Raw genomic sequence first — 27,990 nt, 5'->3', positions numbered from 1 at the left:
AGGAACAACAGCAACTTCTCCACCACCAGAGCAGAGTCAGGGCTGTCAGCAAGCAAGCTCTTTAATGAGGATTAAAAATAATAGTATAGAAAAATCAATCCCAGAGCAGTGCTCTTTATTTTATTTTTTTTTCGAGAGAGATAATCCTCCTTTACTTTGCTTCTGTTTTTTTAAACACTAAAAGCAGCTCGTGCTGGAGCTGATCCCTTCCTGACCCAGCGGACGTGCACGGGAGCGGGCAGAGGGGCTTCTCCGGGGCAGGCGGCACCTGCCGCCACCGGCCACCTGCCCGCGGTGGCTCTACGCGGGGACAAGGTGCCACAGGGCCCCGGACCTCAGCATGGGGATGACCCACACTCCTGCACCGGCCCGGGGCTCCGCGGCTCCTCCTGCTCCCGAGGAGGTTTCTGTCGTCCCCCTCGCACGGGCTGCGGGCTGTGACGGCCGCGGTGTCCCTCGGGCCGGGCAGGGCACCCGCTCCGCTGCGGCTGCCCGCGGGCGCTGCCACGGCGCTGAGAGGAGCGGGATGAGTCGCGGCCGCTGGCGACAAGACCCGGCTGCCCCGTGACGCTCCCGAGTGCCCGCGGTCCCACCTTGTGCCCAGAGCAGCCGGCGAAGTGCCAGGGGTGGCACGTCCTGCGCCATCCCCGCGGCAGCACCCGCTGCCTCCGCGGAGCGGGGACCTGGTGGAGCTCGCTGGCTCCATCCGCTCCACCCAGTTGAGCCCCCCAGGGCTGGGCCCCCCGCCAAGGACTTGGCCCTGCTCCCCCCCACCCTGGAGGCCACACGCCAGGTGAACTCCGAGGCAGGGGGGCTGGGGGCCCCCCCGGGCTGCCCTAGGAGATGACAGTGCCCTGGATGAGCCGCAGCAGCCGCTCGTCCCGCAGCACCCTGGGCATGGGGCGGGGGGGGCCCAGTGCTTCCCGCAGCTGGGCGAAGGCCCCGGCCCCCACCAGGTGCAGGCGCAGGGGCCCGATGCTGCCCTTGAAGCGGAAGGACTTATAGATGGGGAAATCCTCCTGGAGACACTGGTCCAGCTGCAGGGAGAGGACGGGCTGCCCGCGCTGGTCCCACACCGGCCACCCCAGCCCTCACCCCCCACCGTGCCCGCGCCCCCCAGCCACCCGCCGCACGAAGCAGCTCCCCGGGGTCCCCTCACCTTGTAGCGCTGCCCCTCCGACAGGTCCCGCAGGCCCCGCAGCTCCACAAACACCTCGTAGTGGGGGGCGCCGCCCCCCGAAGAGGCGCCTGCAGCAGCAGGGCGAGGGCGTTAAAGCCGCCCGCGGCCCCCAGCCCCCCCGGGCAATGCCGACTGAGGCACAGGGGGGCCGGCAGAGCCCTGGGCAGCGCCGGCCGCGCTCTCGGGGGGACCCGGGCAGCTCTGGGGGGGACTCACCCAGGAAGCCACTCTCCACGCAGACGTAGTCGACGAGGCGGGCGCCCGGCCACATGCCCACGGCGCGGCACAGGCTTCGGCAGAACCGCTCCTCGGGGATGCTCTCGCCCCGCACACTCAGCGCCTGGCTCTCCCTGGGGCACGGGGGCCGGGGTGGGTGCCCCGTGCCCAGCACAGGGCCCCCCACGTGGCACCCCCGAGGTCAGGGGCAGGGGCAGGGGCTGGGGTGTCCTCACCTGCGCACGGGCTCCACCACGGGACACTGTTTGTGGAAGCCGGTGACCCTCAGCACCTCCCCGGTGTGGCACCTGCGTGGGCAGGGGCAGCGTGAGGGCGGCAGCGCCGGGTGCTTGGGGCTGGCAGCCCCCCCGGACCGCCGCAGCGGGGAGGAGGCACCTGTACTCTCCCGGCCGGGCTGTCAGGACCAGCCCGTACTCGCGGCCCTCCCAGAGCTCGTCCAGCAGCACCGTCCGTGGCTCCTCCTCGGCCGGGCATGGCAGGAACTCGCAGAAAGCCCACTCAGGGCACAGCAGGAATCGGGGCACCGGCTCCTCCGGCCACAGGTTCACACCGAGCAGGGCTGGGCAGAGGGCAGCGGTGTCAGCGTGAGACCCCGGACCCCCAGCCCTGCCCACACGGCCTCACCCCCCTCCGAGGGGGAACTTGTGCCAGGACGGGGCTGGTTTGGGAGAGCAGGCGGCTCTCCCGGGAGGGATGCGGCAGCGACTCTGCAGGGCCGGGGGGTGCGTACAGCAGCGGGCCGGGCCGTGGGGCCGCCCGCGCGCGGGGGACACTCACCGCCTGCCGCCCGGTAGAAGGGGCAGTAGAAGGGCAGCCCGCGGCAGTCGGCCGGGCGGAGGCCGTCGCAGTAGAGCTGCTCCGCGCCGTGCGCCGTCCCCACCACCACCACCTCCAGCCGCGGCCACAGGCGCCGCACGATGCCCTCGAAGCCGCGGGCGCACTCGGCCCGGAGCTCGGCCGCCCGGGCGCTGTCGGGGACCAGCAGCGCCTGCAGCCGGCCCCGCGCGTCCTCGGGCAGCCCGGGCTGGGGGCTCAGCCTGCCCAGCGCCAGGTCCTGGGCCAGCTCGGGCCAGCCGGCACGCAGGGTGGCCAGCGCGTCGTGCAGCTCGGTGGCCAGCCCGGCCTCCAGCACGCGCAAGGCACGCGTCCGCAGGGCGAAGAGCAGCTGCACCCGCAGCGCGGCGGCGCGGGAGGGCAGAGCCCCCGCCTGGGCCGGGGTGCAGTACAGGGCGGGCAGGGGCCAGCCCGCGGGGGCACGGGGGGCGCCGGGCACCCAGGACAGCAGGGCCGTGCCCCGGGGGACCAGCGCCTGCGGGAAGGCGGCACTGAGGGCATCCAGGTAGAGCAGGGACCCCTGTGAGGGGGGAGAGGGGGTCAGGAGGGGTCAGGGGCGTCTGGGGGGGTCAGAGGGGGATCAGACAGGGTCGGGGGGGGCTGGGGGGGTCAGAGGGGGATCAGGCAGGGTGAAGGGAGGTTGGGGGGTCAGGTGGGGGTCAGGGGGGATCTGGGGGCTCAGGTGGGGGTCGGGGGAGGTCTTAGGTGGGGCAGACCCAGGCACAGCACCACCCTCCCCGTCTTGGGGGGCCCGAGCCCCCCTCCCTGCCCGGGCCCCCCGTACCTGCAGAGGGGGGTCGGTGCCCCAGCAGCAGCGGAGCAGAGCCCAGGGGCGCAGCGGGGGGACCTGCCCTCCCGGCGCCGTGTCAGGGCAGCTCTGCCCCAGGGGGTGACGCTCCCGGAAAGCCTCGGAGCCTGCCGAGAGAGGGGGGGGGGGGGTGAGGGGGGGCGCCCCCGGGACCCCCCTCCAGTCCCCATCCCGCCCCGCCGCTCACCGCGGGCCGCGCCGGGGGGCAGCAGCCGCCGCAGCCGCCGCTCCTGGCTCGGCCGCACCTCGGTGCCCTCCAGCCGCCGCCGGTACCGGCCCGCGGCGCGGAGCAGCGCGGAACGGGCCAGGCGGTGCCGCAGCGCCGGGACGGCGGCCACGGCCACGGCCACGGCCACGGCCACCGCCACCGCCACCGCCGGCAGCATCCCGGGACCGGGCACCGGGACCCCCCTCGCCCCCCGGCCCCACCCCGGGCACCGGCGCCGGCCCCCCCGGCTATTCCGCCTCCGGCAGAAATGACGGAGAAGGACCGCGACCGGCGCCGCCCCCGCCGTCAGCGCCGCCTTTATTTTTATTTTCGTTTTCTCCGTTTACAGAACACCCGCGGCGGGCCCGGCCCCCCCCCCAGCCCAGCGGAGGATTAAATCGCAGCTAAACCCAAAAGCAACGCCCCCCCCCCTTTCCCCGCCTCGGCAAGCGCAGGCTCCTTTTTTAAAAAATTGTGCAATTTGTTTTGCTTCTTCCCTGGGAAAACGTCCCCAGCCCCCGGTCCCCAGCGGCTGCCCCCCCCCCCGGGCCGCCTGTGCCGGCGGGGGGGGGAAGCGGGGGCCCGGCCCCAAACCCCCCCCCCCGCTCGCCTACCCTGTGTCATGCAGAGACGGGGAGCACAGGGCCCCCCGTGACACCCCGAGCCCCTGGCTGCCCCCCCAGCACACCAGGGCAGGGACCCCCCCTTCCTCCCCAAGACACACGTGAAACCCAGAGCTTTTGTGTTACAAAAATATTCCGTGCTTTATTTACTCTGTGGTAGAAAAATAACATGGCCAGGACCCCAGAGCTTCTCGGCCAGGGTGAGGGGAGAGGCGGGGGGGGGCAGAGGGCTCCGCGCCCCCCCCGAGCACCCTCACTGCCAGAGCACCCTCCCGCCCTGCCTCCCCCTGCTGCTCCCGCACCGGGGGGGGACACCGAGGCCGGGAGCCGAAGGGGCTCCCCCCTCCTCGGGGGGCCGGAGCCGGGGCCCAGGAGGGGACCCCGCAGCTACAGAGCAGGGCGCTGGCGTGGGCCGGGGGGAGCCGCGGGTGACCCCCCACACACACCGGAGCCCGCTGCGCCCCCCCGGGCCCGGGGCCAGGGGTCGCACACGGCAGCCACACTCACATCCTTAGTGACGACTGCAAGAAGCGAAGGCGAGGCCGGCCCCCGGCCCCCACCCCAGCAGCCCCTCGGCGGGGAGCGGGGGGGCGCGGGGGGGCGCGGGGCCGGCGCTTGCAGAAGCGGAAAGCCGAAGCTGGGCCTCTTAAAAGGAACATACAGGAAAACCATGCGACAAATCCGCTGCTGTTTATACAAGGGCATAAACACCAAAGAGCCGGACACCAGCCTGCGTTTCGGGGCAGCACAGAGCAAATCTCCGGGGCAGGGCCCCCCCGCCGCCCCCCCGGCACAGAGACACGAACACAGCACAGTCCCGGGGGCGGGGGGCCGGGCGCCCGCCCGTCACGACTGGGCGTGGGGGATCCACTGACTGTCCACGGGGCGCCGCAGCAGCTCCTCCACGTGCCTCGCCACGTCCATGGTGTCGTCCAGGTCGAAGTCCCCCTCGGGGTCCAGCACGGCGTCGGGGCTGCGGGAGGCAGGGGTGAGGGGGGGGCGGCCGCGGCAGGGCGGGGCCGGGGGACGCGATACCTACTTCTGGGTGTACATGTTGTAATGGGGCTGGGAGCAGACGGCGGGCGAGGGAGCCTGGTCCATGTAGGTGGCCCCTCCGGGGGCAGAATCGCCTGATGCGCTGACAAACCTGGGGGGACGGGGGCTCGTGAGCGCTGGGGGGGGACAGGACGCGCTCCCCCGGGTGACGCTGTGCTCGGGAATCCCCCTCACCTCCGCCCGGCAGCTCCCGCTCCCGGGGGGGCGCCCGCAGGGGACCCAAACCCCACACCCGCCAACAGGGACAAGCCGCGGGGTGCCCGGTCCCCTGCACGGCGAGGGGGGTGTCCACCTCCCCGGGGAGCGCAGAGCCCCGCTCAGCCCCCAGCGCCGGCTCAGCCCCCCGCAGCCTCAGCACCACAAGCAGAGGTGCCCGGGGCTGCCGGGCGCCCCGGCCGGGGACGATACCGAGGGCCGCCCAGGGTCTGCGCTCAGGATCAGGCTTACTCTGGCACCACTTGCTTGATCTGCGGCTTCACGTATCCGTCCACGGCTTTAGCTAGAGGAAAGGAGCAGCGCTAAGGCCCCGAGCCGCTGGCACGTGCCGCGAGCCTGCGGGGGGCCGGGGGCTGAGGGGGCGCCGGGGCAGAGCCCCCGCGGGGCTGGATGCGGCCCCGGGGTGGGGGGATGCTGAGAGCCCCGGCTCCAGCCCGGGCGGAGGCAGGAGGAGGGGGACGCGCGCGGGGGAAGGGGCAGCGCTACCTGGCGTGGACTCACAGAGAACCGGTGTGTAGTACTTGGAGAAAACCTCGTCCTTGGGCCGGTCGGGGAACACGTAGATGAGGTAACTGAGGTCCCCGAGGCGGTCGGCCAGGGAGCGGATGGAGAAGTCCCTGGTGGTGAAAGGCATCAGGTTCCAGAACATTCTCTCGGCTGGAAGACAAGAGCAAGGCCGGGGGTGAGGCCCTGAGCCGGGACAGAGCGGGGCTGCGGGATCACGTCGAACGTCAGACACCGTTTCCCGCCCCGGCAACATTTAAGGACAAAACACCAGTCGCCAGAAAACAGGATGAGCCAGGAGGGACAGGGAACCGGGGCAGGTGCCCCCAGCGCGGGGGCTCTGGGGGCTCCTCGGCCCCGTGACCCCCGGCAGTCGCTCTCAGGGAGAACGGTGCCCAGCAGACTTGCCGCACGGGGTCCGGCGTCCCGTGCAAAGCCTGTGCACCGGGAAGCACCACGGAGCCACCGCGTTTCACACGGCCCCGGGTAAATCCCCACGGCCGGGGCCGAGGGTTCAGCCCGGTCCCTCCTCCCGTGGCTGGATGCGGCCACGGCTGCAGCGCCGGGGCCCCGAGGGCAGCCAGGGCGCTGGCGCAGGCTCCCGCGTGCGGCGCCGGTGCCCGACCGAGGCAGGAGGTGCCGGAGCAGCAGCAGCCCCGTGGGCGCGGGACGGCCGAGCCCTGGGCCGGGGGGGTCGGGGGGTGCCGGCTCCCAGCGCGCACTCACAGGAGTCGAACTTCCACGCGATGGTGATGCCGCCGATCTCCGAGTCGCTGAAGCGCAGGAGGAAGGTCCCGTCGGGCTTGTTGATGAGCAGGTCGTGCGCCTGCTGCTTGTTGACGAAGCCCAGGATGGCCCTAGGCGGAGCGGGGGGGTCAGGGCGGGGGGCTCGGGGCCGGGCAGCGCGGGGCAGGGCGGCTCTTACCCGTCGTTCCAGTGCGGCTTCAGATGCTTCTTCAGCACCTCCATCACCCCGTCAAACCACTGCCAGAAGGTGTAATTCCTCCCGGGCAGGTTTTCCTGTTGAAACCCCCAGAAAATGAGCGCTCCCGCCTCCAGCCTCGTAGCTGACGTTAAACAGCACAAGCGTTGGGCGCAGCCGCGGAGACTCGGGGACCCAGACCTGGGGGGGACCCGGAGCTGGGGGGCACCCACCAGTGCCGCCAAACCAGGCGTGGGTCAGCCCGGCCTGGCGGCACAGCCCGGGGGGGTTGGCACAGTCCCCGGGCAGCGCCAGCGAGGCCTCCCCGAGCACACAGCCCCCGTCTGGGGCCCTACAGCACCCCGTGTGCCTCCCCGCGAGGAAGCCGACACCTCCCGCCCCGCTGCAGCCCCGTCCCGCACGGGCGCCGCAGGCGTAGCCAAGGCCCTGGCGCCCCGGGGCAGAGCCCGGCTCACCCGGTTGAACTGGGACCAGGACACCGTGGTGCTGCTGTAGTCCTCCAGGTGGGAGCTGGTGCTGTTGAAGAGCTTCTGCGCCAGGAACACCAAGTTCTCCTTGGTCAGCCCGCGGCTGCTCTGCACCTCCGCCTTGAACTTCATGTTGAGCGCCTCGCAGAGCTGCGGCCACTGCACCTTGTCGGGCACGGCGAAGGGCACGCGGCCCTGGGGGGCACAGAGGGGGCTCAGCACCGACCCCGCCGGCCGCCTCCAGGCCGGGAGACGGAGCCCGACTCCCGCAGCCCCCCGGGGCGCATGGGGCCGCCCCGCCCCGCGCGGCTGGCACTCACGGGCTCGGCGAAGGCGTTGTCCCAGAGCACGGTGGCCGTGGCGTTGTTGTCTTGGCTCCCGTGCACGATCACCACCACGGGCAGGGACAGCGTCTGCGGGGAGGAAGACCACCGGGACGGGCTGTGGGGCACCGCAGGAGCGTCGCCCATGGGCACCCCCAGGCCACCCCGGCCTGCACAGGCACCCCATGGCCCCAACCCTGCCCCACACCCGCGGGCAGAGTGCCCGTGGCTCACCCAGGCCCGGGGAATGTGGCCGGCGGCTTTACCTTCACCTGGAAGACCAGCTCGTTGCCACCGACACTGAACTGTGACTCGAAGAGGATGGTGAACTTCTCCTCTGTCACCGACTCAGCCCCGCGTCGGTCCGAGCGCTTGATCCGCTTCAGGGACTGCAGGGACACAAGGGGTGAGGGGGGGGACGGACACGGGGGGCACCGGGGTGAACACGGGGACGGCAGGGGACGGGAGGGAGGCGCGCGGGCCGGGCGGGCGCTCACCATGTTGCGGAAGTGGGCGCTGAGCGTCCCGGTGGCCTGGTGATACTCCATCACGCAGCAGTTGTTGAGGATCTCCCCGCTGCTCTCGCTGCCGCAGGAAGGTGCAGGGTCAGGCACCACCGGGGCGAGGTGTGGCCCCCCCGCACCCCCAGCTCCGGATCCTGCTCCCCCCTGGCCTCGGCAGCCCCGTTACCCCCCCGTTACTCCCCCAGCCCCCCCAGGCATTACTTGCGGGTGCTCTCGTTCTTCAGCAGGGCCTTGGCTTGCTGCTCGCTGATGATGGTGGCCTTCACCTGGGGGGGGTTCATGTGCACGTTCAGCTTCCCCCCCACCAGGAGCCGCACGGTGGCTGCGAACTTGGTCTGTGTCTTCAGCACCTGGGGGGGCTGCTTCTCGATGATGAAGGTGCTGGGGGGGGCACAGGGATCAGGGCCGGGCAGGCAGAACAGCCCCAACCCGGCCCCCCCACCCTGCCGAGCGCCTCGGCCGCGCCGGGCCCCCACCGCTACCTGGTCACCAGGGCGGAGATGATGTCGGTGATGGTGCCGTTCAGCTCCGACAGCATCTCCTCCACCGGGCCCGGGATCGGCAGCTGCTGGCACAAGTGCTCGGCCCGGCGGATCTGCTGCCGGTTCTGCCAGATGATCTCTGCCAGCTTCTCGCACCTGGGGGGAGCGGGGCTCAGCACCACGCCGGGGCTCAGCACCCCGCCCCGTCCCGCCAGGCCCTGGCACCCACCAGGTCTGCAGCACGTCCAGGGTGCCCTCGGGGGGACCCCCGTTCCCCGCGAGCTGCTGCCGACGCTTCCACTGGATCAGCTCGTCATCCAGGATGGTCGTTTGCTGCTTGCGCAGCAGCTGCAGCGTCTTCTGGTGCTTCTCAGCCAAGTCCTGCGAGGCGGGACACGGCGTGACGGGGCGCGGGGACGGCGCGATGGGGACGGCGCGATGGGGACGGCGCCACTCACCACGCGGTACTGCTGTAGTGTCTGGGCCTCCCGGTGCAGCCAGGCCTCCAGCGACGCTTTCTTCTGCTGCAGCGTCGTCTCCCGCGACAGGCGCTCCTGGGGGCCCAGCTGGGAGAGCTGGGAGAACTGGGCTGGGGGACAGGGCGTGGTGTTAGGGTCAGCACCGCCAGCGCCCGGCCCCAGCACCCCCCCTGGGCCCCCACCCACCTTGGAGGCGCATGTTCTCCTGGTACTGAATGATGAAATACTCCTGCGTCTGCTGCAGCTTCTTGAGCTCGTTCTCCGAGTCCTGCGTGATGAGCCGCAGCTCCTCGAAGGTCTGGTTGATCTGCAGGTGCTTCTGGGACATGGCGTCCACGAGGGAGCCGGCTGGCGAGGGGCTCTGCGCGGGGCACGGGGCGCGTCAGCACGGCTGGGGACCCTCCGTGTCCCAGAGTGCCCCCTCCCCAGGGGCAGGACCCGCTCCCTCACCCCCACTCACGTTGTTCGCCTCCCGCACCAGCCGCTGCTCGTGGTAGAGGATGTGCCGGATGCAGCGCACCAGCTCCATGGGGCACCGGTCGTACGTGTTCTGCGGGGGGAGCGACGCCTGAGCCGGGCACGGGACAGGGACCCCCCCGCCGCCCCGCAGCCCCCTCCCACGGCCCCCCGCTTGCCTGCAGCTGCGTGGCGTAGTGCCCCAGCTTGATCTTCAGCAGGAAGCCGTCTTCGCCCACCTGATGGTCGGCCTTCTTCTGCAGCTCCTGGATCAGCCCCTCCAGCAGCTGCGTCGCCTTCACGTTCTCCTGGGGGTTGTCGAGGTCGATGGAGTCCCTGCGGCGCAGAGCAGAGCAGTGGTCTCAGGGCGGCCCTGGCGCTCCCGGGCAGAGGGGGGCACCCGCCAGCGCCCCCCGGGACGGGGACCCGCCGACCCACCATGCCTGGCTCTCGATCCACTGCGACAGGTAGTGCCGCACCTCGATGGGGAAGTGCTGCCCGTAGAGCGCCTGCATCTGCCGCAGGGCTTCGCCCTGGAGCTGCTGCGCCTGGATCCACACCGCCATGGCTCAGCACCTGCGGGGACACCGGCTCGTCACCGCGCCGCGGGCGGGGTCCGGCCTGGGCACCCCCGAAGCCCTCTGCAGGAGGCTCTGGGTCCCTGAAGCCCTTTGCAGGAACCTCCCGGTTCTCCAGTGCTGCCAGAGCCGCCGCCAGCTGCAGAAGGAAGGGCCGTGCAGGGACCGGGGAGCCCGGCTCTGAGTCACCCCCTCTTCTAGGAAGAGCCCTGGGGGGGTCCAAGGCCACGAATGCGCCTCTGCGCTGCCTCTCCACATGGTAATCATTTCCCCTCGCTGCGCCGCGGGATCGCAGCCATCGCTGGCCACGCAAATGAGGAAACGGGGCCGGGGGGAGGGCTGGCGAAAAATCCAGTGTGACGCAGAGCAGAGGCCCCCCCCGCGCTCGTCCCGGCTCCTGCCCACACCCTGGCAGCGCTGGCAGGCGGACGGGCAGGAGCAGCCCCGGCCCCGAGCGCCCGCGTGGCCCCGCAGCTCCCGCAGACGCCGGCCGGAGCGCGGAGCCGCCCAGAGCGAGTTCTGGGGCAGCCCCAGCTCCGCGCAGGAGCTGCCAGATCCCCCCGGCCCCGGCACCCCGGCTCACACCGCAGCAGGCGGGGAGCGAGGGCGGCCGGGGACAGCAGCTATAAAAAGCCAGAGCGTCCCCCACCACAGTTGTGTCTGCAGCTTGGGGGGGGCCTGGAAAAACAACCTGGAGTCACGTCCAAGGGTGACGCAATGGCGAGAGACGAGGGAGGGCCTGGGGGGCTCGCGGCCCCTCCGAGCCGAGGATGCAGCAATAAATCGTGTTTAGACACACTCACACCCAAACCACCGGGATTCAGCGCCGCGCAGAGGTGCCGGGCAGGGGCGCGAGGCCTCGGGCTGCGTCCCAAGGCCGGGTGACCGGGACGGGATCCGGTTACTGCACCGGCTGGTGACAATCAGAGGGAGCCGGGACCGCGCCGGCAGCGGCTGCGTCTCCGTCTCCCTCCCTCCCTCCCCAAAACGCGCTCTTCGGCCTCTCAAGTACCCGGTGGCCTGAGGGGCTCCAAAAGCCGCCGGTGCCGTCCCGCGGGCAGGTGGGCGCCGGGGACGGTGGCAGCGGGTCCAAGTGGAGCAGCCACGGCCGGAGCCCCTGAGCCCCGCGCAACCACCCCCACGCAGGAAGAGGAACAATAACTGAGAGTTGGCTAAAAATGAATTTTTCCCCTATAAAAAGGGAGGAACGTTTCCACATTCACAGAAATCACTGGGTTGGAAATCCTGCTGGCAAGGAGGGGCCTGAGGAGGCATAAAAACGCAGGCGAGGAGGGGAAGGGAAGGCGGGATGGCCGACAGCCGTTAGAAATTGTGGATGCTTGATAAGGGGCATCGATGAAAACCAGCGGAGCCGAGGAGAGCAGCCACGGCCCCGCCGGTGCCACTGTGCCACAAACGGCCGAGGTGCCTGGGGCAGCGGGGACGCCCGCACGGACACGGCAAACAAACGCTGCCCTGCCTGTCGAGAAAATGGTGATCTCTTCCCATCTCGCGGTGACAAAACACTTCCTATTCCACTCCAGCGTGTTGTTAAGCAACGAGTCTCTGGCTGCTGCTGCGGCGAGCGGCAGACACCGCGCTCCGGCGGTGCCAGCCCGGGAGCAGGAGCGTGAGCATCGCTGCCGGGCGCCTGCTGGAAGGCGACCCAGCGTCACCCCGGCCTTTACAAGGGGCTGATGGCGACACGGCAACCCCGGCACGTGCCCCGACCAAAGGCAGGGCTGTCCCCGGGGCCAGGCCACCCCGGTGCATAAGCACACCCCAAAAACCGCCCTACGGCCAGGCTTGGACACGACCTCCACAGGCATCACCAACGCAACAGCACCTCATTGTTATCTCCTGTGTCTCACTCACAGACTGACAGACCAAACCCCCCCGAGGGCCGCAGGGCGCCCCGAGCACAAGCACCAGCGCCGCCTCCCACGAGCCAAACGAGGTTTTCTGGCCAGGAGGCTCAAGGCTGGGACAACGGTTCTGCGTCGGCACGAGGTACAGCACCACGGTCCCACCGTGCAGCCGGAGCCGCCCGCCTTCCCAGGCAGCCCTGTGCTCCTGCTGGCAGCCGGGCTCTGCTGGGCCCGTGCCCAGCACCGCGCTCCTCCCCGGCACCGCCGGCCGCCCCGGGCGAGCGCTCCCAGGGACCTCCTTGGAGCCTTGGGGTGGTTTCACCCCCACACCCAGGAACCAGCTCCCTCCTCGCACTCCCCCACCGACGCATCACCCCGTCCTGGCTCAGAAAACCTCTCAGGGGTCGGGCAGCCAGGGCCAGCTCCAGCCTGTCGGCATTTGCCCACCCCGGTGGCCACGACACTGGCTGTGGCTCCCGTGCCCCGGCAGGGACAGGCCGCGCTTCTGCAGAGTCAGGCGCTGCCACGGGTCAGCTGTGCTGCAGCCACTGGCCACACGCACACTCAAACAACTGCAAGAGACAGATAATTGCGGTGGTTTAAGCTACTTTGCATTTACTTGCTGGCAGCGAGCTATAACCCACCCATTACTGCAGCTCGGTTAACCAGCAGCAACTCAGCAAGCCGCAGCAACGCGCTCACCGGTGACTTATCGGCTGCAAAGCGGCACCACGGCAGATTCCCGGAGGTAGGACACGGGCCGCGGAGAGGGATCCCAGCCCCGCAGGGACAGCGCGGGCAGGGGAGGCGCAGATGGAGGAGAAACGCCGGCGGGCATCACTTCTGCACCCGACAGCCCCGCTGCCTCCTGCCGACAGGGAGGCACCACCAAACCGGCTGAAAATGGATGAAACCCACCCAGAAAGGGCTCTCAGGGGGGCAGAGGCAGGGAAGAGGACGGGCAGGGGGAGGCTGGCAGCGCCGCTGGGTCCGGGCAGCCGATGTGCCCACGGCAGGGGAGGGCGCAGCCACAGCCCTGGGGCAGGAGCGGTGGCACCGGGCTGGCACCGGCCCCGGGTCAGGAGCCGTGGGAGAGCCGGAGCGCGTCCGCAGCAAAGGGAGGGAAACGCCTCCCGGGGCGAGGCCGGCGGCGCCTCCCCACGTGCTGCCGCCACGGCAAAGCCCGGACATGGGCAGCGCCCGCCGGGGGCTGGCACACGCACGGCCGCGGACGCTCGGGGGACGCTGGCGGCGCAGCCACCCCAGGGCCCTCCCCGCGGGCAGGACGCCCCCCGCCCTGGCGCTGGCACGGCCCCCGACCGCAGCCCCTCGCTCTGTCCCAGGCAGGGGCCAGGCAAAGCCCGGGGGGGGTCACGGCAGAGGGCTCTGGCCGTAACCCCCCCGCTCCCACACACCTGCCCCGCGCAGCCCCTCCGCCGCCGCGGCTCCGGCACCGCCCTTTGCCCGGTGCCCCCCGGCCCGGGGGGTCTCGCGAGCGGTGTCCTCCCCCGGGGGGGGGCACGGCGCTCCCCCGGTGCTGGGCCCCAGCGCAGCCCCGCGCCCGCCGCAGTAAACACACGGACACGTGGTTTCTCGGCACCTCCGGGAGCCGCGATCGCTTCCAGGTCAGCGTCGCCTCGCTCGCGGCCGCCGGGCTGGGCCCTGCGCGCCCCACGGCCGGTGCTGCTGGGGGGCTCCCGTCCTGCCCCCGCCAGCGCTGGCTCCTGCGCCCCGGCAGCCCCAGCGGGAGGGTCCCCCGTGTCCCCCAAGAAGGGCAGCCCCCAGCTGGCTCCTCCGGGGCAGGATCTGGCTCACAGCCGGGCCCCGGAATGGCGGTGCTGGCAGCGACAGCAGCCGCTTGGCACGCAGAAGGGCTCCGGTGCCCCCGGCAGAGACACCCGCCCGCCTGCCCGCACCGGCTCACCCCGGGGGACCCGCTGGAGCCCCTGCGCAGCCCAACGGCCCCACTCAGCCGGAGACCCCCCAGCTCAGCCCCCCTCACCCTCGCACGTGGGCCTGCCCACCGCTCACCACGTCCTGCCCCACAGCTGGGGGGCACAGGGGGCCCCGCACCCACCCTACGGGCCCCGCAGACCCCCCTGGACCTTCCCAGCTGGGGGCTCCCCCCGTCACGGGCAAGGCGGGGGCTGGCAGCACCCCAGGGCTCGGCGCGGTTCCCAGCACCCCCAGGGCACGGGAAGCGCAGCCCCCGCTGGGTGCGGGGCGCCCCGTCCCGCGGCCGCACTCACCCCGGGTCTGGCACCGCTCTGCCCCCCGCAACGCTCCGGTGTCCCGGCCCCGGGACAGCCCGGCCGCGGCTCCAGACAGGCGCTGCCGGCACAGCCGGGCTCCCGGGGCGGCCGTTTCGCAGGCTCCGCGCTACAGGAAGGAGCGGAGGGCAGCTATTTCCTTCCAAAATGTCAGCTGCCTGCGCAGGGCAGCCAGCCCGGGCTGCCGGCAGCTTCCTCCGCCACCGCGGCGCACGGTGCCCGCCGAGGCAGCGGGGCTGGCACCCCCTCCGCGCTGGGCCCCGCGCTCTCCCCGGTGCCGGAGCCAGACACAGCCTCTGCCCCCTGCGACTCGGGGGGGCTGAGACCCCCAGGCAGCCGCCAGCCAGGGACGGGACCCCAGGGAGCGACGCAGGAGCTCAGTGCGGGGGGAGATGGGATGGACTCACCTGCACCCCCAGCTCCGCTCGCCCCCCCCGGCACGCGGCCCAGGGACACCGGGGTGCCCGTGAGCAGCCCCCAGCCCCCCAGTCCCGCTCGGAGCTGCCGGCCGGGGCTGCCGGGCGCGGTGGAGCCGGTGCGGAGGGTCGCGGTGCTGGGAACGGGGCAGGTCGCCCGTTTTACGCCTGCCTGTGGTTTCCAGCTTTCGGCTGGGAGGCGGCGGCGCCCGCCCGGTGCGGGAGGAGAGCTCCTTCTAGAAGCTCGGTGCTTTGATGGGTTTTGTTTGTCTCCCGCAGAAGCGCGGCAGCAGCCGACGGCTTTGCCCCGGCAGCATCGGGGAGGCGGCAGCCAACCGTCCCAGAGCCCCCGGCCCAGACTGGAAACCCCCGCGGCCCGGCGGGGTGAGTGGGGTCGGAACCCGCAGGGCTCGCAGGAGGGGCACGACCGGCTCTGCAAACACAACGTGTCCCCCCAAAGGCAGAGCTGACGGGCCCCGCAGCCCCCAGCAGCACCACGACCAGCCGAGTATCCCAGAAACTCTGAGAGCCAAAAAATAGAGAACTCACACCGGTACAGGAACGAGGAAACCCCACGCGCGGCCTGACGCTGCCCAGGGAGAAACCGGCCCCACACGCAGGTGGAGACGCCCCAGCCGGGGCCCGGTGCCGCCGCCCAAGTGCTGGAGGGGGTCAGGGCCAGGAGCTGCCCCCAGCTCAGCCCATGCCGCCAGCCTGGGGCTGTACCTGCCTGCTGGCATTTACCACCCTTGGGAAAGGTTTTTCTCCCCTCTTCAGATTTTCCCTTGTAACCACAGAGGCCCAGACACCGCATCAAACCAAACCCCAAAAATACCCAACGAAATCCCAGCAAAATCCCTCAAATCCAGGGTCTGGCACCTCAACTGAAAACAACCCCGGGGCAGCGAGAGCCACCCTGGGGCGGGCACGGCCGGGTGCAGGCGCTGCGTCACCACCCAGCCCCGCGGCAGAGCAGGGGGGCCCTGGCCACGTTGCCACCCCCCGGGGCCGAGCAGAGCCGGGCAGCGCGGTGCAGGCAGCCTGCCCGCCCGGGCAGACACGGGCAGCCTGCGCCGGAGCGGGAGCCAGGCGGGCAGGACGCGCCGCGCAGCCACGCCGGCAGAGCCAAGCACCCACCCAGCCCCCGCGGGCACAAATCCCGCGTGGATCCTGCGGGACATCCACCGCGGGGAGCCCACACCCCACCAGCGCCGATGCTACCCCCGCCGTAAACCCGCAGACGGGATTAGAGAGGCCTGGGCAGAGCTTGAATTACTCCCGGCTCCCTGGGGTCCAGCAGCCGAATCAACCGGCCCCGGGCTGGCCCCGCAGGGAGCTCTCGGGGTCCCGGGGCTTCCCCCAGGCCGGCGGGGGAACCCCGGGGAGGGAACGGAGCATCCCGGCTCCAGGCAGGCACCGGCCCTCGCCCGGGAGGGGACGTGCAGCCGCCGTGCCAGGGCACTCGGTGAAGATATTTTTCCCCCGCAATAATCACGACCCAGCCCAAGCTGGGGTGAACCCCCCGCCCACGGGGGGTGCTGCCTCCAGGGACCCACACGCTGCCCTCGCACCGCTCCAGCCGGGAGGGTCCGACCCCGTCCCCATCCTCTACCCTGGGAGGGATGATGGGTGACCCCAGGATCCCCGGGACCCCCCAGGGATGGGCCAGGCAGATCTGGGACAAGGGAGGAGCCCCCACACCCCCGCCAGCCGGTTCATCCTCGTGGGGCCTCTTCCAACAAGCCGCTTCCCGGGGATCCCACAGACACCCCGGCACGGCCCCGGGGTCCCACGCCAGCCCCCAGCACAGCCCCGGGCTCGCTGCTAATCCCTGCTCAGACCAGCACCGGCCCCGGAGGGATGGGCTGGTCAGAAGGACTTGAGGATTAAGCTCATTTCAGCATCGAATTAGTCCCGATTGGGGTCTGGAGACACAATTTCATTTATCTGCCGCGCTCCGGCGAGCGCACACAATCGCACTAATCCAGTCGCCGGCCGGGCTGGATTTGTGGGACCCAGGTGGGCCGGGGGAGACGCGGGCACCGGCCGCATCCACCCCCCTCCGGCCGCCGCCGCGCTCCTGCTCCCCGTGGGGCGGGGGAGACGGTGCCGGAGCCCTGAGGGCACCCGCTGCCCTGCCCAGGGAAGAGGCACCCACCACGCTCTGCCCCTCCGGGCCCCCCGCAGCCGCTCCGGGCCGGGCGTGGGGCCGCAGCAGGGAGATGCTCCGCAGCGGAGCAGAGGGGAGAGAGGGTAAAGCCTTCGGAAAAGGGGGGACACAGGGACGCTGCTGGAGGCGGGGACTAGTCAGAATGGGAATGAAAAACCAAACACCAATGGTTTCCACAACAAACTCGTCACTCAGAGAGGGTAAACCTCGCAGTCAGAGCTGGCCAGCGGGCAGGGGCAGCGCTCGCCCCCAGCGCACACAAACGTGTCCGGGTGGGAGAGCTGCCGGTCGCCGTCCCGCGCTCCGCAGCGGCTCCGCAGAGCCCCGGCCTCCGGCTGCACCGCGAGCGCCCACCGAAGCGTTTCCAAAAGGTGACTAATGGGGTTATAAACAGAGCGTGCCGGGCCAGGGCAGCTGTGTCGCCCGGAGCCGCAGCCCAAAAGCGCCGGGGCCACACGTTGACGCTACCAAATAGGACAGAGATCATTTTACAGCTGTTTTAGCCGGTGCGAGGGGCTCGGATACGCCGCCAGCGAGAGCTGCCTCCTGCTCTGCTAAGGGCTTTGCAGCAGCCACGGGCCAAGAGGGACGAAAAGCCAGACAGAGCGAGCACCCAGCACCCAGCCGCCCGCGCCGGCCTCCCCAGCTCTGCCCCAGCTCCAGCCTTTTCCCCAATTCCCGCCCTGGCAGAGCTGCTATAAACCAGCATTGACATCTCATAACAACAGGAAGACACGAAGTTGCAGCGAAAATGGAGATTGCAAAACTCACCAGTGACTGTTTGAAGAGGGAGCGAGTTGTGACCATGTCACGGGCCGGCTAGAGCCCGGCGGCCGCCCGAGCCCGGCGAGGAGCCGCCCGGCAGCGCGTCACCAGCCGGCCCAGGGCGAGCGCAGGGCCCGAAGCGCGTCCGCCCGCGAGCAGCCAGCGCTCCCGGCCCCTCTGGTGCAGCAAGATGGGTGGATTCTGCTTTATCAGCAAGTCGGCTCAGCACTATCGGCCAGGAAGCCGTGTTCACATGTAAGCCTCCCCCTCGACATTTCCCAACGCGGCGGGAGCAGCGGTTCGCAGCAGCCTACCTTTTATCAGCCAGCAGATGTTGCTAGAACTGTTGCTGCATGTAGAATTCAGGCATGCCCAGCGCCGCTTGGATCCCTGCACTGGCCACGCGGTGCCAGGGTAAACACCCCCACCCCCTTCCTCCTGGGATCAAAACACTTGGGGGTTGCAAAATAGACACCCCATGAAAGGAAAGGCATGCCACAGAAACATTACAGCTGTCGAGGCTACTTCTCCCGGGGCATGCCGGAGCCCCAGAGCCCGCAGCCAGCCCAGCCTGCCAGGCCCGAGCCGCCTGCGCGGCCACAGAGCCGAGCCCTGACCCGTCCCGGCGAGGGGGGACGGGGAGCCCCCGGCTCCGTCCCCCAGCACACGCAGCCCCGCGGGGCAGAGGGACCGTGGCCGGGGGCGCAGGGTCCTGCTGGCCCACGCGCCGTCCCGCCGTGCCCGGGCTCCCCGGCGCAGCACGTCGAGCGCAGCCCCGCTTACAGTAATTCCTTGCAAACCATTAAGTCATTTCCCAGCTGACGGGGCCCCTTTACTGTACTCGGCACAGCACAGTCACCGCTCGCTGCCCCGCCGCCCACACCGTGGAGGAGTGCGAGGAGCAGGGATTTTTCACAAGCAGAGCATTTGGGTTTTGCTATCACTCGAGAGAGCGCTGGGAAACCCCAGGGCAAAGACCTGGCAGCCGCCCTGGAGTCAGCACTTCCCCTGCAGAGAGGGGAAGGTCCCTCCGGAGGCTCCGTGCAGCCCCGCACCGAGCAGCTCCGGCGGCAGCTCCCGGTCCCCAGCATCCCTCCTCCTGCCCCGGAGCGTCCCCGGGACAAGGCGGGCACAGCCCCCCCAGAGAGACGGCTCCAGTGACAACTGTCGGGGGTGCACCCCCCCCCCCCGAGGGAGGACACCGTCAAGCGCCACAAAACGCGGAGCGGGTGACGGCCACCCGTCACGCCCCGTTCCCGGTCCGCCGGCACCAGCTGTTGGCACCTCTCGACCGGCTCCTCCTCCACGCGGCTGCACCCGCAGCCCCCCCAGCCCCAGGACAAGCCCCCCCTTCTCCAGGGACGGCTATAAAACCCAAGGAGATGGTCCCCACCCTCACCTCCAGAGCGCGGGGACCCAGGAGCCACGGCAGGTCGGGCTGCGATGGCGACGGCGCTGGGAGCACCAGGGCTTGCTGCGGCCACCCGACCCCGACACCCCCAAAGCCTCCCCCCTCACCGGGGCCACGCGGACGGGGCAGAGCCGGGCCCAGCGCCGGGCCCAGGCAAACCCCCTCCACTGCCGGATCCCCGCGCCGCCGCAACACCTCGAACCACGATGGCAAACCTCGGCCCGAGAGCACCGCGGCGGCAGCGCTCGGGCACGGAGCCTTCCTCCCGAAGGGGGGCGGGGGGCAGCGGGGCTCAACCGCCTCCATCAGGGCTTGTGCCACCGGGGACACGGCGCTGGCCACAGCCCGGGGGCAGGAACGTCCCGCCGCAACAAGGTGGCCCACGCCGCGGGGAGTCCCGTGCGCCACGTCCCTGCCGCGGGCGAGCCACATGGCCCAGCATCGCACCGCGGTCCTGCCACGGCAGTGCCAAGGCCCGCACCCCTCGGCAGCACGCCCCAACACCCACGGGCAGGGCGACCACCGGGCCTGGCCCCTGGCCCTGCCGCGGGGCTCCTGCCAAGCCTCCCCCTGCGTTCACGCCGCCGTCAGCGGCTCAGGCGGTGGCAGCGCCCGGGAGCCCTCGGCAGCGCCGGTACCCGCACCCCGGTGCTGGGCGCGGGAGCCCCGGGGCCGCTCGGTGTCGTGGCGAGGAGCTGCCGGAGCCCGGCCTGGCACCAGCCCGGTGGCCAGCTGGCCACAGAGCCCCGACAGCTCCCGCCCCCCCCCGGGCAGGTGGCCACTCGAAGTCACCCGGCTGGGCCCCGGCCGGCGCAGGAGCTGGGTGAAAGGCCACCGGGCACCGCCACCCCGGGGGGTGTCACCGCTGCCGCCTCGCGCAGGGGAACATTTTCCATCCGCCTCCCCCTGGCAGCGGGGACCCCCCCTCCCGCCGCCACCGAGCGGGACCCTCGCTCCCGGCCCTCGGGGGGGTCCCCCCCGACAACCCCCGCCCGGGGCTGGGGCTCGGGACCGCCCCCCCCTCCCCGCCCCGGGACTCGGCCGCCGCTCCGGCGCGACCCGGCCCGACGGGACCCGGCCCCGCTCCGCCGGGCGACGAGCGCCCCCGCCCCGGGATGCGCCGCGGCCCCGGGACGGCCCCGCCGCCCGCCCCGGCCCGCGCAGCGGCCGCGCAAAGTCCGCCCCCCCCACACCCCCCCCGGGGGCGGCCCCGCTCGCTGCCCGCGCCCCTGCCCGCACCTGCGCGGCCCCTCCGCCCGCAGCGAGGCCGCGGGCCCGACCGGGGCCCCCGCAGCGCCCCGGCCCCGGCCCCGCCGACGGGCTGCGCCCGGCCGGGAGTTACGAAACACCCAAAATATTTACCGGCGGGCGGCGGGCGGGGGGGAGGCGCACCCCGAGGCGCGGCCGCCCCCGCCGCAGGCGCCCCCCGGGCCCGCCGCCCCCCACCCCGGCCGCGGAAAGCGAAAGCGGCCCCGGCCCCGGCCCCGGCCCCGGCCCCGGCCCCGGTCCCGGCGGCGATGGCGGCCCCGGTCCCGCCCCTACCTGCGGCCGCCGCGGCGGCTGCGGCTCCGCTGCTCCGGCCGCTCTGGGCGCTCGGCTCCGCCGCCGCTCTGCCCCCTCCGGCCGCCGCCGCCGCCGCCCCCCCCGCCGCCGCCCGGCCCGGCCCGCGCGGCCCCGCCCCCCCGCGGCCCCGCCCCCGCCCGCCCCCCCCGCGCCGCCGGCACCGGGTAACGGCACCGGGCACCGGGCACGGGGCGCCGGCTGAGCCCGCAGCCGCTGAAGGCTACGGGGAGGGGGGGTGGGGGGCACAAACCGGCACCGAGTACCGGGAAGCTCGAGGAAGCCCAAGGGTGCCCAAACCGGTACCGGGAGGAGCCGGCACCGGCACCGGGCACGGCCGGGACCCCCCCTGGGCACCGGGAGCCACGTCTGCACCTCTCCCTCCTCCCACATCCCTCCCGGTGCCCCGGGTCTCTGGCCGGTTGCCCCTCGCCGCTGCCCTGGCCCACAGGACGGGACCTTTCCCCGCGGCCCCGTGGCCACCGGCCCCGCCACGCACTGGCCGGCCCCGCTGCGGCACGTCCCCGACGGCCACCGGGCCGCGGAGACGCGGTTCCTGCCTCTGGCAGCTCTTTATATTTCTTAATAATCTTCCTCAGCGGTCCCTCCGCGCCGCGCTGCCCGCAGGCCTCGGCTGCCGCCGCCGCCCCGAGCCCGAGCGGGTTTCCCGCGGGAGCCGCGTGGGTCCTGCCGGGGTTTGCCTGCGAGTCCGAGGAGCCAGAGGGAATCCCGTCGAGGAGTGACACCATCGCCCGGCTCCCTCCGGCCCCGCCGGCTTCCTCCCTTCTGGCCACGCAGCCACGGGCACACGGGGGGCACCCGGAGCGAGGGGCACGGGGCCGGGGCGGCTCAGGCCGGGCTCACCGGGAGGGGCGGCCGTGCCCGCCCAGGGGGGTCCTGGGGTGAGGAGCCTCCGGGGACACAAGTTGTCCAAAAGACGAGACCCGCGGGGACAAACGTGGCAGCCACGAGCCACCTCCCGATGGCAGAGTCCCGGCAGGTTCCCTGCACCCCTGCGCGTGCCCGCACGGTGCCGCCGCGGCTGGAGCGGGTCCATCCACCCCCGGGCGCAGCACCGGGCCCGGGCCTGGCCGGAGCGCAGCCACGTTTGTGTGCAGCCGGGGCTGTTGCAGGACGGGGCCGCCAGCCCCGTGTCGTGGGGTCCGTGGGGTTTATCAGCTGCTTTATCAGCCAGACCGGGGCTCCCCGCGCGCGCCTGGCCGGGGCTCCCCAGGCCCTGGTGTCCTGCTCCCTCGCGGCTGCGGGGCTGCCTCATGCTGCCTCTGGCCAGTGACTGTTCCACGTGCCACGAGCTCGGCTCCCCCTTGGACACCGCTGCAGGCCCGGGGCTGACACCGGCACGAGCGAGGTCCCCACCGCTGCCACATCCCCGTGCATCAGCGGCGTGAGGGTGCTGGGACCGGGCGCCCGCGCATCCCCCCTCCCAGGATACCGCATCCCCCATGAGCTGTCAGGAGACTCGAGGCGCTGCCTGCTCCTCTGGCACCCCCAAACAGGGAGAGGTTGCACCAGAAAACCAGCCCGAGGGGCTCTTGCACAGCTGCCACCCACACCAAACACCTCGCGGGCAGCGCTGGCACCCCAGGGCGATGGGGCACCCCGAGTGATGGGGCACCCCGGGCAGCGGGTGGCTGCTGCGCAGCGCCGGGAGAGGCGCCCAGGCAGGAAGCAATACTGGGTGTGCTCGTTTCTGCTCGAGCGCTCTCGCCCACCACATGGGATCTCCTGGGCTTTCACTTTCGTTACCAGTTAATCTTCTGCGGCCTGAAAAAACTCTGGAGGGAAATTCAGTGCTGTCCTGCTGCGGCCTGGGAGAAGCCTGGGGCACCCCTGCCCAGGGTGCTGAGCACCCAGCGCCGGCCCTTGGAAGCCGGGAGAGACGGGCTCAGCTCCTCTCGCCTGAGCACCCGTGCTGGGACAGGCGACTGGGAATCGCTCGGCAGTTATGTAGGAGCACAGCCCCAAGTTCTCACGTCTTGGGTTTTTATCTGTTGCTTTGGCACTGAAGTCCTCCTCCTTCCTTCGGGCGCGCGCAGCTGCGGGAGCTGCCGGGGAAGCGAGCCCAGGGCCCAGCGCTCGGAGCCCTGAAGTCCGGGGCCACGGCGGGAACACGTCAGGATGCCCAGAGCCCCTTGTCCAGTCGGCAGAGCCACCGCCTGCCCGGGGTGCCACGGCCGCCGGGGCTCTGCTGCCCAGGCTGACACCCCGAAGAGCCCTTCTCCAGCTCCGGCTCCTCACGGCCTGGCCCGGCTCCACGTGTCCAGGAGATAAATACCTGTAGGCTGGGCAGGCGCCACGCCAGCACCTGTTCCCATGCAAATGGCAGCCACAAACCGCTGCTTTTCCGCTCACCTCCTCCCTGCTAGCCCTCGCTCTGTGCCCGGAGCAGCCCAGGATGAACGGGACGGTCCCGGGGGGCGAGTGGCTCCAGCCCCAGCAGCTCCCAGCTCTGACCAAACGCTCCGTCATACGCTCGGGAGTGATCTCGCTCTCACGGGGCTGACACATTGCCGCTGCGTCGCTGCCAGGAGGGTCCTGGCTGCCGTTCCTAGCGCTCCCGCAGCATCCAGACCTCGTGGGGAGGTGACCGGGACCCCGGCGAGCCAGGGACGGGTGCCCAGCATGGGGCCACCATCTCCCACGCTGTCTTTTTCCACTAAGACAAAGGAAAGGAATGGGGAAACCAGCTGAAGGCCTGCGCTCCCTGCCCTCCCTGCCTTGGCTGGGGACACTCATGCTCCAGCGAGTTGCATCACGCTGACAAACGGCTTTCACAATCCCCAGCCCACATAAACCCATCGGCGGAGCCATCCAGGCACTGGCTGCTCCGGCCGGGAAAATCAAGGTCACATGCAATGTCTGTGGCTGCCGGGCCCTGGCCGGGCCCAGCGGGTCCAGGCGGATCCGGGGGGTCCCGGGGACGTGGCGCTCCCCGTGCCAGAGACCCGCGCGGCCACATGTGCTCGGGAGGGCTGGAAGACCTACACAAAACATCCTCCTTCCCTCTCCCCTTCCCTCCCTTCTCCCTCCCCTTTTTGGTAGGAAAGGGAAAAAAAAAAAGGGGGAAGAAATTAGTGATAGGAGAGAAAGTGGAGAGTGCTCCATGAGGAGAGGGCAAATGGAATCAAATCAAACTGAGTTCCATTTCAAACAGATCCCAAGGAAAACTCCAAGCTGGCTGGTGGGAATGTTACCCAAGAGAAGCCCCGGCTCTGCCCCACCTCTGCCCCGGCTCTGCCCCAGCTCTGCCCCGGCTCTGCCCCGGCTCTGCCCCAGCTCTGCCCCGGCTCTGCCCCAGCTCTGCCCCGGCTCTGCCCCGGCTCTGCCCCAGCTCTGCCCCGGCTCTGCCCCGGCTCTGCCCCAGCTCTGCCCCGGCTCTGCCCTCAGCCCTGTCCAGTCCTGCCCTGGCAGCAGTGGCTGTGCTGGCTCCTGGGGACAAGGGGGCCACACCAAACCCTCCCAGCGACCGACAGCCCCAGGATCTGTCCCGGCCGGTCAGACTCTGCAGACGCCAGAGGAGGTTCCCGGGCCAGCGTTGCCCCCTCTGCCATTTCACCCGGCCCTGCTTCGGTGCCATGAGAGAGCCAGTGCTGGGGCCATGCGTCGGCATCCAGGGGATCTAACGGGCAGCACCCGCACCTCCGCGTGGATTCTCCAGCCAGCGGAGCACGGGGAAGCACCTGAGCCCTCTCACAACCTGGCAAGCTCCCGGCACTGCTGGGTCCCTGCTCACAACGGGAACTCTTGCGCTGGTGCTCAAAAAGTCTCAAAAATCCTCTGGGAAGGTAAACAGTGCCCAGGCTGGGCTGCGGCCAAACACGTTGTCATCTCAGATGAGCTCAACAGGATGCCGAGTGACGCTGCGCATTCAGGGGAGAGAGGGAGCATGGGGCTTCGTAATTGATTTCCTAGAAAATTGCCTCTGTGTTTGGAGCAGGAGCGTGAGGAGCGCAGGCAGAGCAGCCCTCTTCTCTAAGTGGCATCTCGAGGGTCTTAATTATTTCTCAGGAGTGGAAGCATTTATTTAGGCAGCCTCCGGAGAGGTCTCAAGGCTGCTGGCTGTTGCCCTCCCCTCCCCAAAGCCCTCCCGGCACATCCCGCGTACGAGGCTCCCCCGTGTCCCTCGCAGCCGCCCCTGGGACGTGCAGGGCGCAGGGCTCGGTGCTCGGCCACACCGACCACGTCACCTGGGAGCAGGGTGCAGCCTCTGCTCCATCTCCTTGAGCCCATCAGCGAGGCGGGAGGACCCCAGCCTCAGCCCGTCCCTGCTTTGTGTCCCACACGGTCCCAGATCTGCGCCGAAAACCCCATTGTGATAATCCAGCCCAGCTAACGAAAACCAGATGAATCCCCAAATGAGCCACAGCTTCATGTTTTCCCACTCGCTTTCAGATGCAGCGCGGGTGACGCTTCGGCCCCCTGGCAGCACCCTCCTGCCCGCCCCGGCAGCACCGGGCCCCTCCTGCCCCGGCTGCGGGTGTCCACAGGCAGGGACGGTGTCACGGGCTCGGCCACGCGAGCTCAGCCCCGGCCGCGGTTGCTCCCCACGCAGAGCGGGCAGCGGCGCCGCGGGCAGCGGCAAAGGGCCGAGGCCGCCGCCTTCCGTCCCGCTTCCCAGGGCAGCCGGGGTCTGTCCCCGGCCCGGCCCCCCGCAGGAGGGTGCTGTCCTGGTGCCCAGGCACGTCCCGTCCCGATTTCCCTGACATGGGCTGTAAATCCTCCTCCGGGGACAGGGGGGTGCACCCAGAGCTGTCAAAGCTGGGGGGCTGTGGGCAGAGGGACCGGCCCACCCATGTCACCGTGGCCCTGCCGTCCCTCGAGACCCCGGTGTGACGCAGAGGGGTTGGCCTGGAGCCAGCCGGGCTATTTCTGCCGCGGCCGGGGGATGCGAAGGGACGTCCCCTCCGAGCCAGCCCCGACGGCCCGTGTGGCTCTGACCCCCCCGGGAGGGAGAAGATGCGAAACCCTGGGGAGGAAGGAGGGAGGCGGCCGGCCGAGGGACGGAGCGGGCAGCACAGACCCTGCCGGGGCCCGGCCAGGCCACGGCCAGCGGCGACTCAGGGCTGGCGGGCAGGGGAAGCAGCGGCCGTCCGGGAAGCTCGTCACCGGCGCAGGCTCGGGCCCACAGTGCCGCGTGACAGTGGGAGGGGGGGACCCGCTCCAGCAAAAACCTGGGAAATGGCATTTTGTCCAAGGGGGAATTTCCACAGGAAACCTTTGCTTCCAGCCACTCGGAGACGGCTGGGAACAACCCCAGCAGACGCCCGGCAGCCAACGAGCGTTATTGCCTGGGCAAAGGCTCTTTGTTCCCTCACATCATTCATCCCGCTCAGAAAAACCACCCAGGTCCTCCCGGCTGAAAACCGCGGGGCAGCAACATCCAGGCGGGGGCTGTGGTGGGAACCGGAGCCCCCATCAGCCCCGCGAGCTCCGCTGCACCCCGGGGGGCACGGGGGGGCTGGCCAGCAGCCAGGGCCCAGCTGGGACTGAGGGTACAAGCGTCCCGTGCCCACGCCAGGGCTGGGGGGCAGCAGGAGCGGGGGCACCGGGCAGCACTTGGCCCCCCCTCACACACCGGTGCAGTCGCGCATCCCCGCGCAGAGTCCAGGTTGCCACAGTAACCGCTCGGTCCCAGCCAGCTCCTGCCATAAACAGGCTGCGGCGGGTCAGCCCGGTTCAGCGGCGGCTGCACTGGGACCGGGACCACGAGGCACCGTGGCCGCCCCGCTGGGAGCGAGGCCCCGCAGCGCGGCCGCAGACAGAGCGGGACGCGGGCACGGTGCAGCACGGGCCGGGGTCCGGCCGGGCGGTGGAACGGGAACTGGCAGCCAGGGCCAAGGAGGAAGCAGGAGGGGAGGGAAAGCAGGAACCCAAAAGCGAGAGCAGCCCCGAAGCCCCCAGGCTGGAGCTGGAAGAGATGGCGACTGGGCGGCAAAGAGGGGAAGGCCGGTCGCTCCGTCCCGACTGGCAGCGGGGAGAGGCGGGGGCCGGGGGCCGCCGGGGGCTCTGCCTTTGTGGTCCAGAACTCGCAGTCTGAGCAGGCACCCGGCTCTGGGGATGGCGCGGGGGGCAGCTCGCGGTCCCCATGCTGGGGGGTTTCCAGCAGAGCTGTTGTGCCTGCACAAAGGCAGAGGGATGCCGAGGGATGTCGAGGGCTCCCACCCCCGGCCTTGTGTGGATGGACAGCAAGGAAACTGTGTCTCTGGAAGGAAAATAGGGCAACAAACCCACCTGAGGAGCCCCCCTGCAGCGGGCTGGCAGCTCGGAGCGTGCAGGGCTCAGCCTGGGCACAGCACGAGTCCCTGGGGATGGTGGGGGGCTGCGGCGGGGCTGGGCCAGGGCCCTTCGCCCTGCGCTGGGGCAAGGCGAGCCCGTGGCACCAGTGCCGGCACAGCCAAAGGAGCCAGGACAGGACACGCAGGAGAAGGGGCAGGTTGTGGCAGCTGCTGGTGGCACTGGCAGATGGTGGCACTTGGGGACCGTGTTGGAGCTCTGGGCCCGACCTCCGCCACACCTGGCAGCGGGTGCTGCCGCCGAGACCTTGCTTGGCTCAGCTCTGCTGCGTATTAAAGTTTGAGAGTGATGCAATATTTGACTGTTGCTTTACGAGCGTTGGGAGGCAGGGATGGCGCTGGGCTTGGGCAGCGATGCCTTGTGCTCCGCGGCTCAGCTCAAAGCCGCCCTCCACGAGGGCGTGACGAGGAGGAGGCTCAGGCGGGCGCTTGGAGCGGGGCATCCCGCCGCATCCCGCTCCACCTCGGCGGCCGCTCACGGCTGGACAGAGGCAGGACGGGGTTGGGGACCGCGCGCTGGGACCTCGCTCCTCCCTGCGCAACCTGAACCCCCCCGTGGCCTGGAACCGTGAGCGGCGGCTGCGACGGGCCGCGTGGGAGCAGCCGCGCTGCCGGGCTCCGGGGGCCGAACCTGCCGGGGCGGCTGAGGCGGAGGTTTGCGGTTTCCCCACCTCACTGGAGCTGCCGGGGTCAGTACGGCAGCATCAGCGTGGGGGGTGCTGGGCCCAGCTGCTCTCCCCACCTCTGCCCCTCGGGCACCCCCCAGCATCGCCGGGGCCCCGCCGACGGGCACAGCCCGGACCCCGCGGCCGACCCCGGCTCCGGGCAGAGCAGCTCGGGGCCGTGGGAGCCCAGGGCCGAGTCCCTGCAGGAGTCGCTTGGCCCCGGGGGGTGTAATCGCAGCCGTGCTGCGGCCTCTCTAATCCCCGCCTGCGGGTTCATCCCCGAGGAACCGTCGATGTGGCACGGGCGGGACCCCGGGGCTCGGCCAGCCGGACCCCAGCACCCTCCTGCTCCGGGGTCCTGCAGCGCGGGGCCGCCCCACACCCTCCCGCAGGCGGCTGCCACCCGAGCGGCTTATCCGCACGTGGAGGCCCCTAATCCGAGGGCAGGTTTGGCTCAGAACCGGCCCCGCTGCGCGGCGGGGGGGCGGCTGCGGCCCTGGGAAGGAGCAGAGCCCCCCCCGACCTCCTTCCGTTACCACAAACAGCCCCTGCTGCAGCACCCTGCCCGGGGGGGCTCAGCCCCACCCAAACCCCCCCAAGGACCTGGGCGGGGGGGGGAGAGGCCCCAGCTGC

At 71.2% G+C, this 27,990-nt stretch overlaps 2 protein-coding genes across 5 annotated transcripts; both read right to left on the bottom strand.

Annotated features, from left to right (window-relative positions):
* Positions 1 to 43: 43 nt before the first annotated feature.
* On the bottom strand, positions 44 to 3,497 carry GHDC (GH3 domain containing). Of its 2 annotated transcripts, none has more exons than XM_074926633.1 (8): positions 3,247 to 3,497; positions 3,036 to 3,166; positions 2,195 to 2,771; positions 1,793 to 1,976; positions 1,633 to 1,704; positions 1,397 to 1,530; positions 1,160 to 1,248; positions 44 to 512 (listed from the first exon to the last, which is right to left on the bottom strand). In XM_074926633.1, exons 1-8 carry the CDS (start codon positions 3,443 to 3,445, stop codon positions 336 to 338), a joined length of 1,563 nt encoding a protein of 520 aa, XP_074782734.1. In that variant the 5' UTR covers positions 3,446 to 3,497; the 3' UTR covers positions 44 to 335. The 2 variants fall into 2 exon arrangements, with proteins under 2 accessions (XP_074782734.1, XP_074782733.1); XM_074926632.1 differs by having other exon boundaries at positions 370 to 1,037; positions 3,247 to 3,495.
* A 514-nt stretch (positions 3,498 to 4,011) lies between these two features.
* Positions 4,012 to 20,464, bottom strand: LOC141970398 (signal transducer and activator of transcription 5B). 3 transcript variants are annotated; one of them, XM_074926971.1, is made up of 19 exons: positions 20,361 to 20,464; positions 9,779 to 9,916; positions 9,520 to 9,676; positions 9,345 to 9,434; positions 9,071 to 9,245; positions 8,864 to 8,994; positions 8,635 to 8,786; positions 8,406 to 8,561; positions 8,125 to 8,304; positions 7,897 to 7,984; positions 7,666 to 7,788; positions 7,397 to 7,489; positions 7,065 to 7,271; positions 6,592 to 6,686; positions 6,393 to 6,523; positions 5,649 to 5,819; positions 5,394 to 5,445; positions 4,930 to 5,037; positions 4,012 to 4,863 (listed from the first exon to the last, which is right to left on the bottom strand). In XM_074926971.1, exons 2-19 carry the CDS (start codon positions 9,904 to 9,906, stop codon positions 4,737 to 4,739), a joined length of 2,364 nt encoding a protein of 787 aa, XP_074783072.1. In that variant the 5' UTR covers positions 9,907 to 9,916; positions 20,361 to 20,464; the 3' UTR covers positions 4,012 to 4,736. The 3 variants fall into 3 exon arrangements, with proteins under 3 accessions (XP_074783072.1, XP_074783074.1, XP_074783073.1); XM_074926973.1 differs by having other exon boundaries at positions 5,664 to 5,819; XM_074926972.1 differs by lacking the exon at positions 20,361 to 20,464 and adding an exon at positions 13,202 to 13,318.
* Positions 20,465 to 27,990: the final 7,526 nt, after the last annotated feature.

The sequence above is a fragment of the Athene noctua genome, chromosome 25 (genome assembly GCF_965140245.1).
Source record: "Athene noctua chromosome 25, bAthNoc1.hap1.1, whole genome shotgun sequence".
Lineage (NCBI taxonomy): Eukaryota > Metazoa > Chordata > Aves > Strigiformes > Strigidae > Athene > Athene noctua.
This window is presented reverse-complemented; position numbering and strand designations above follow the sequence as displayed.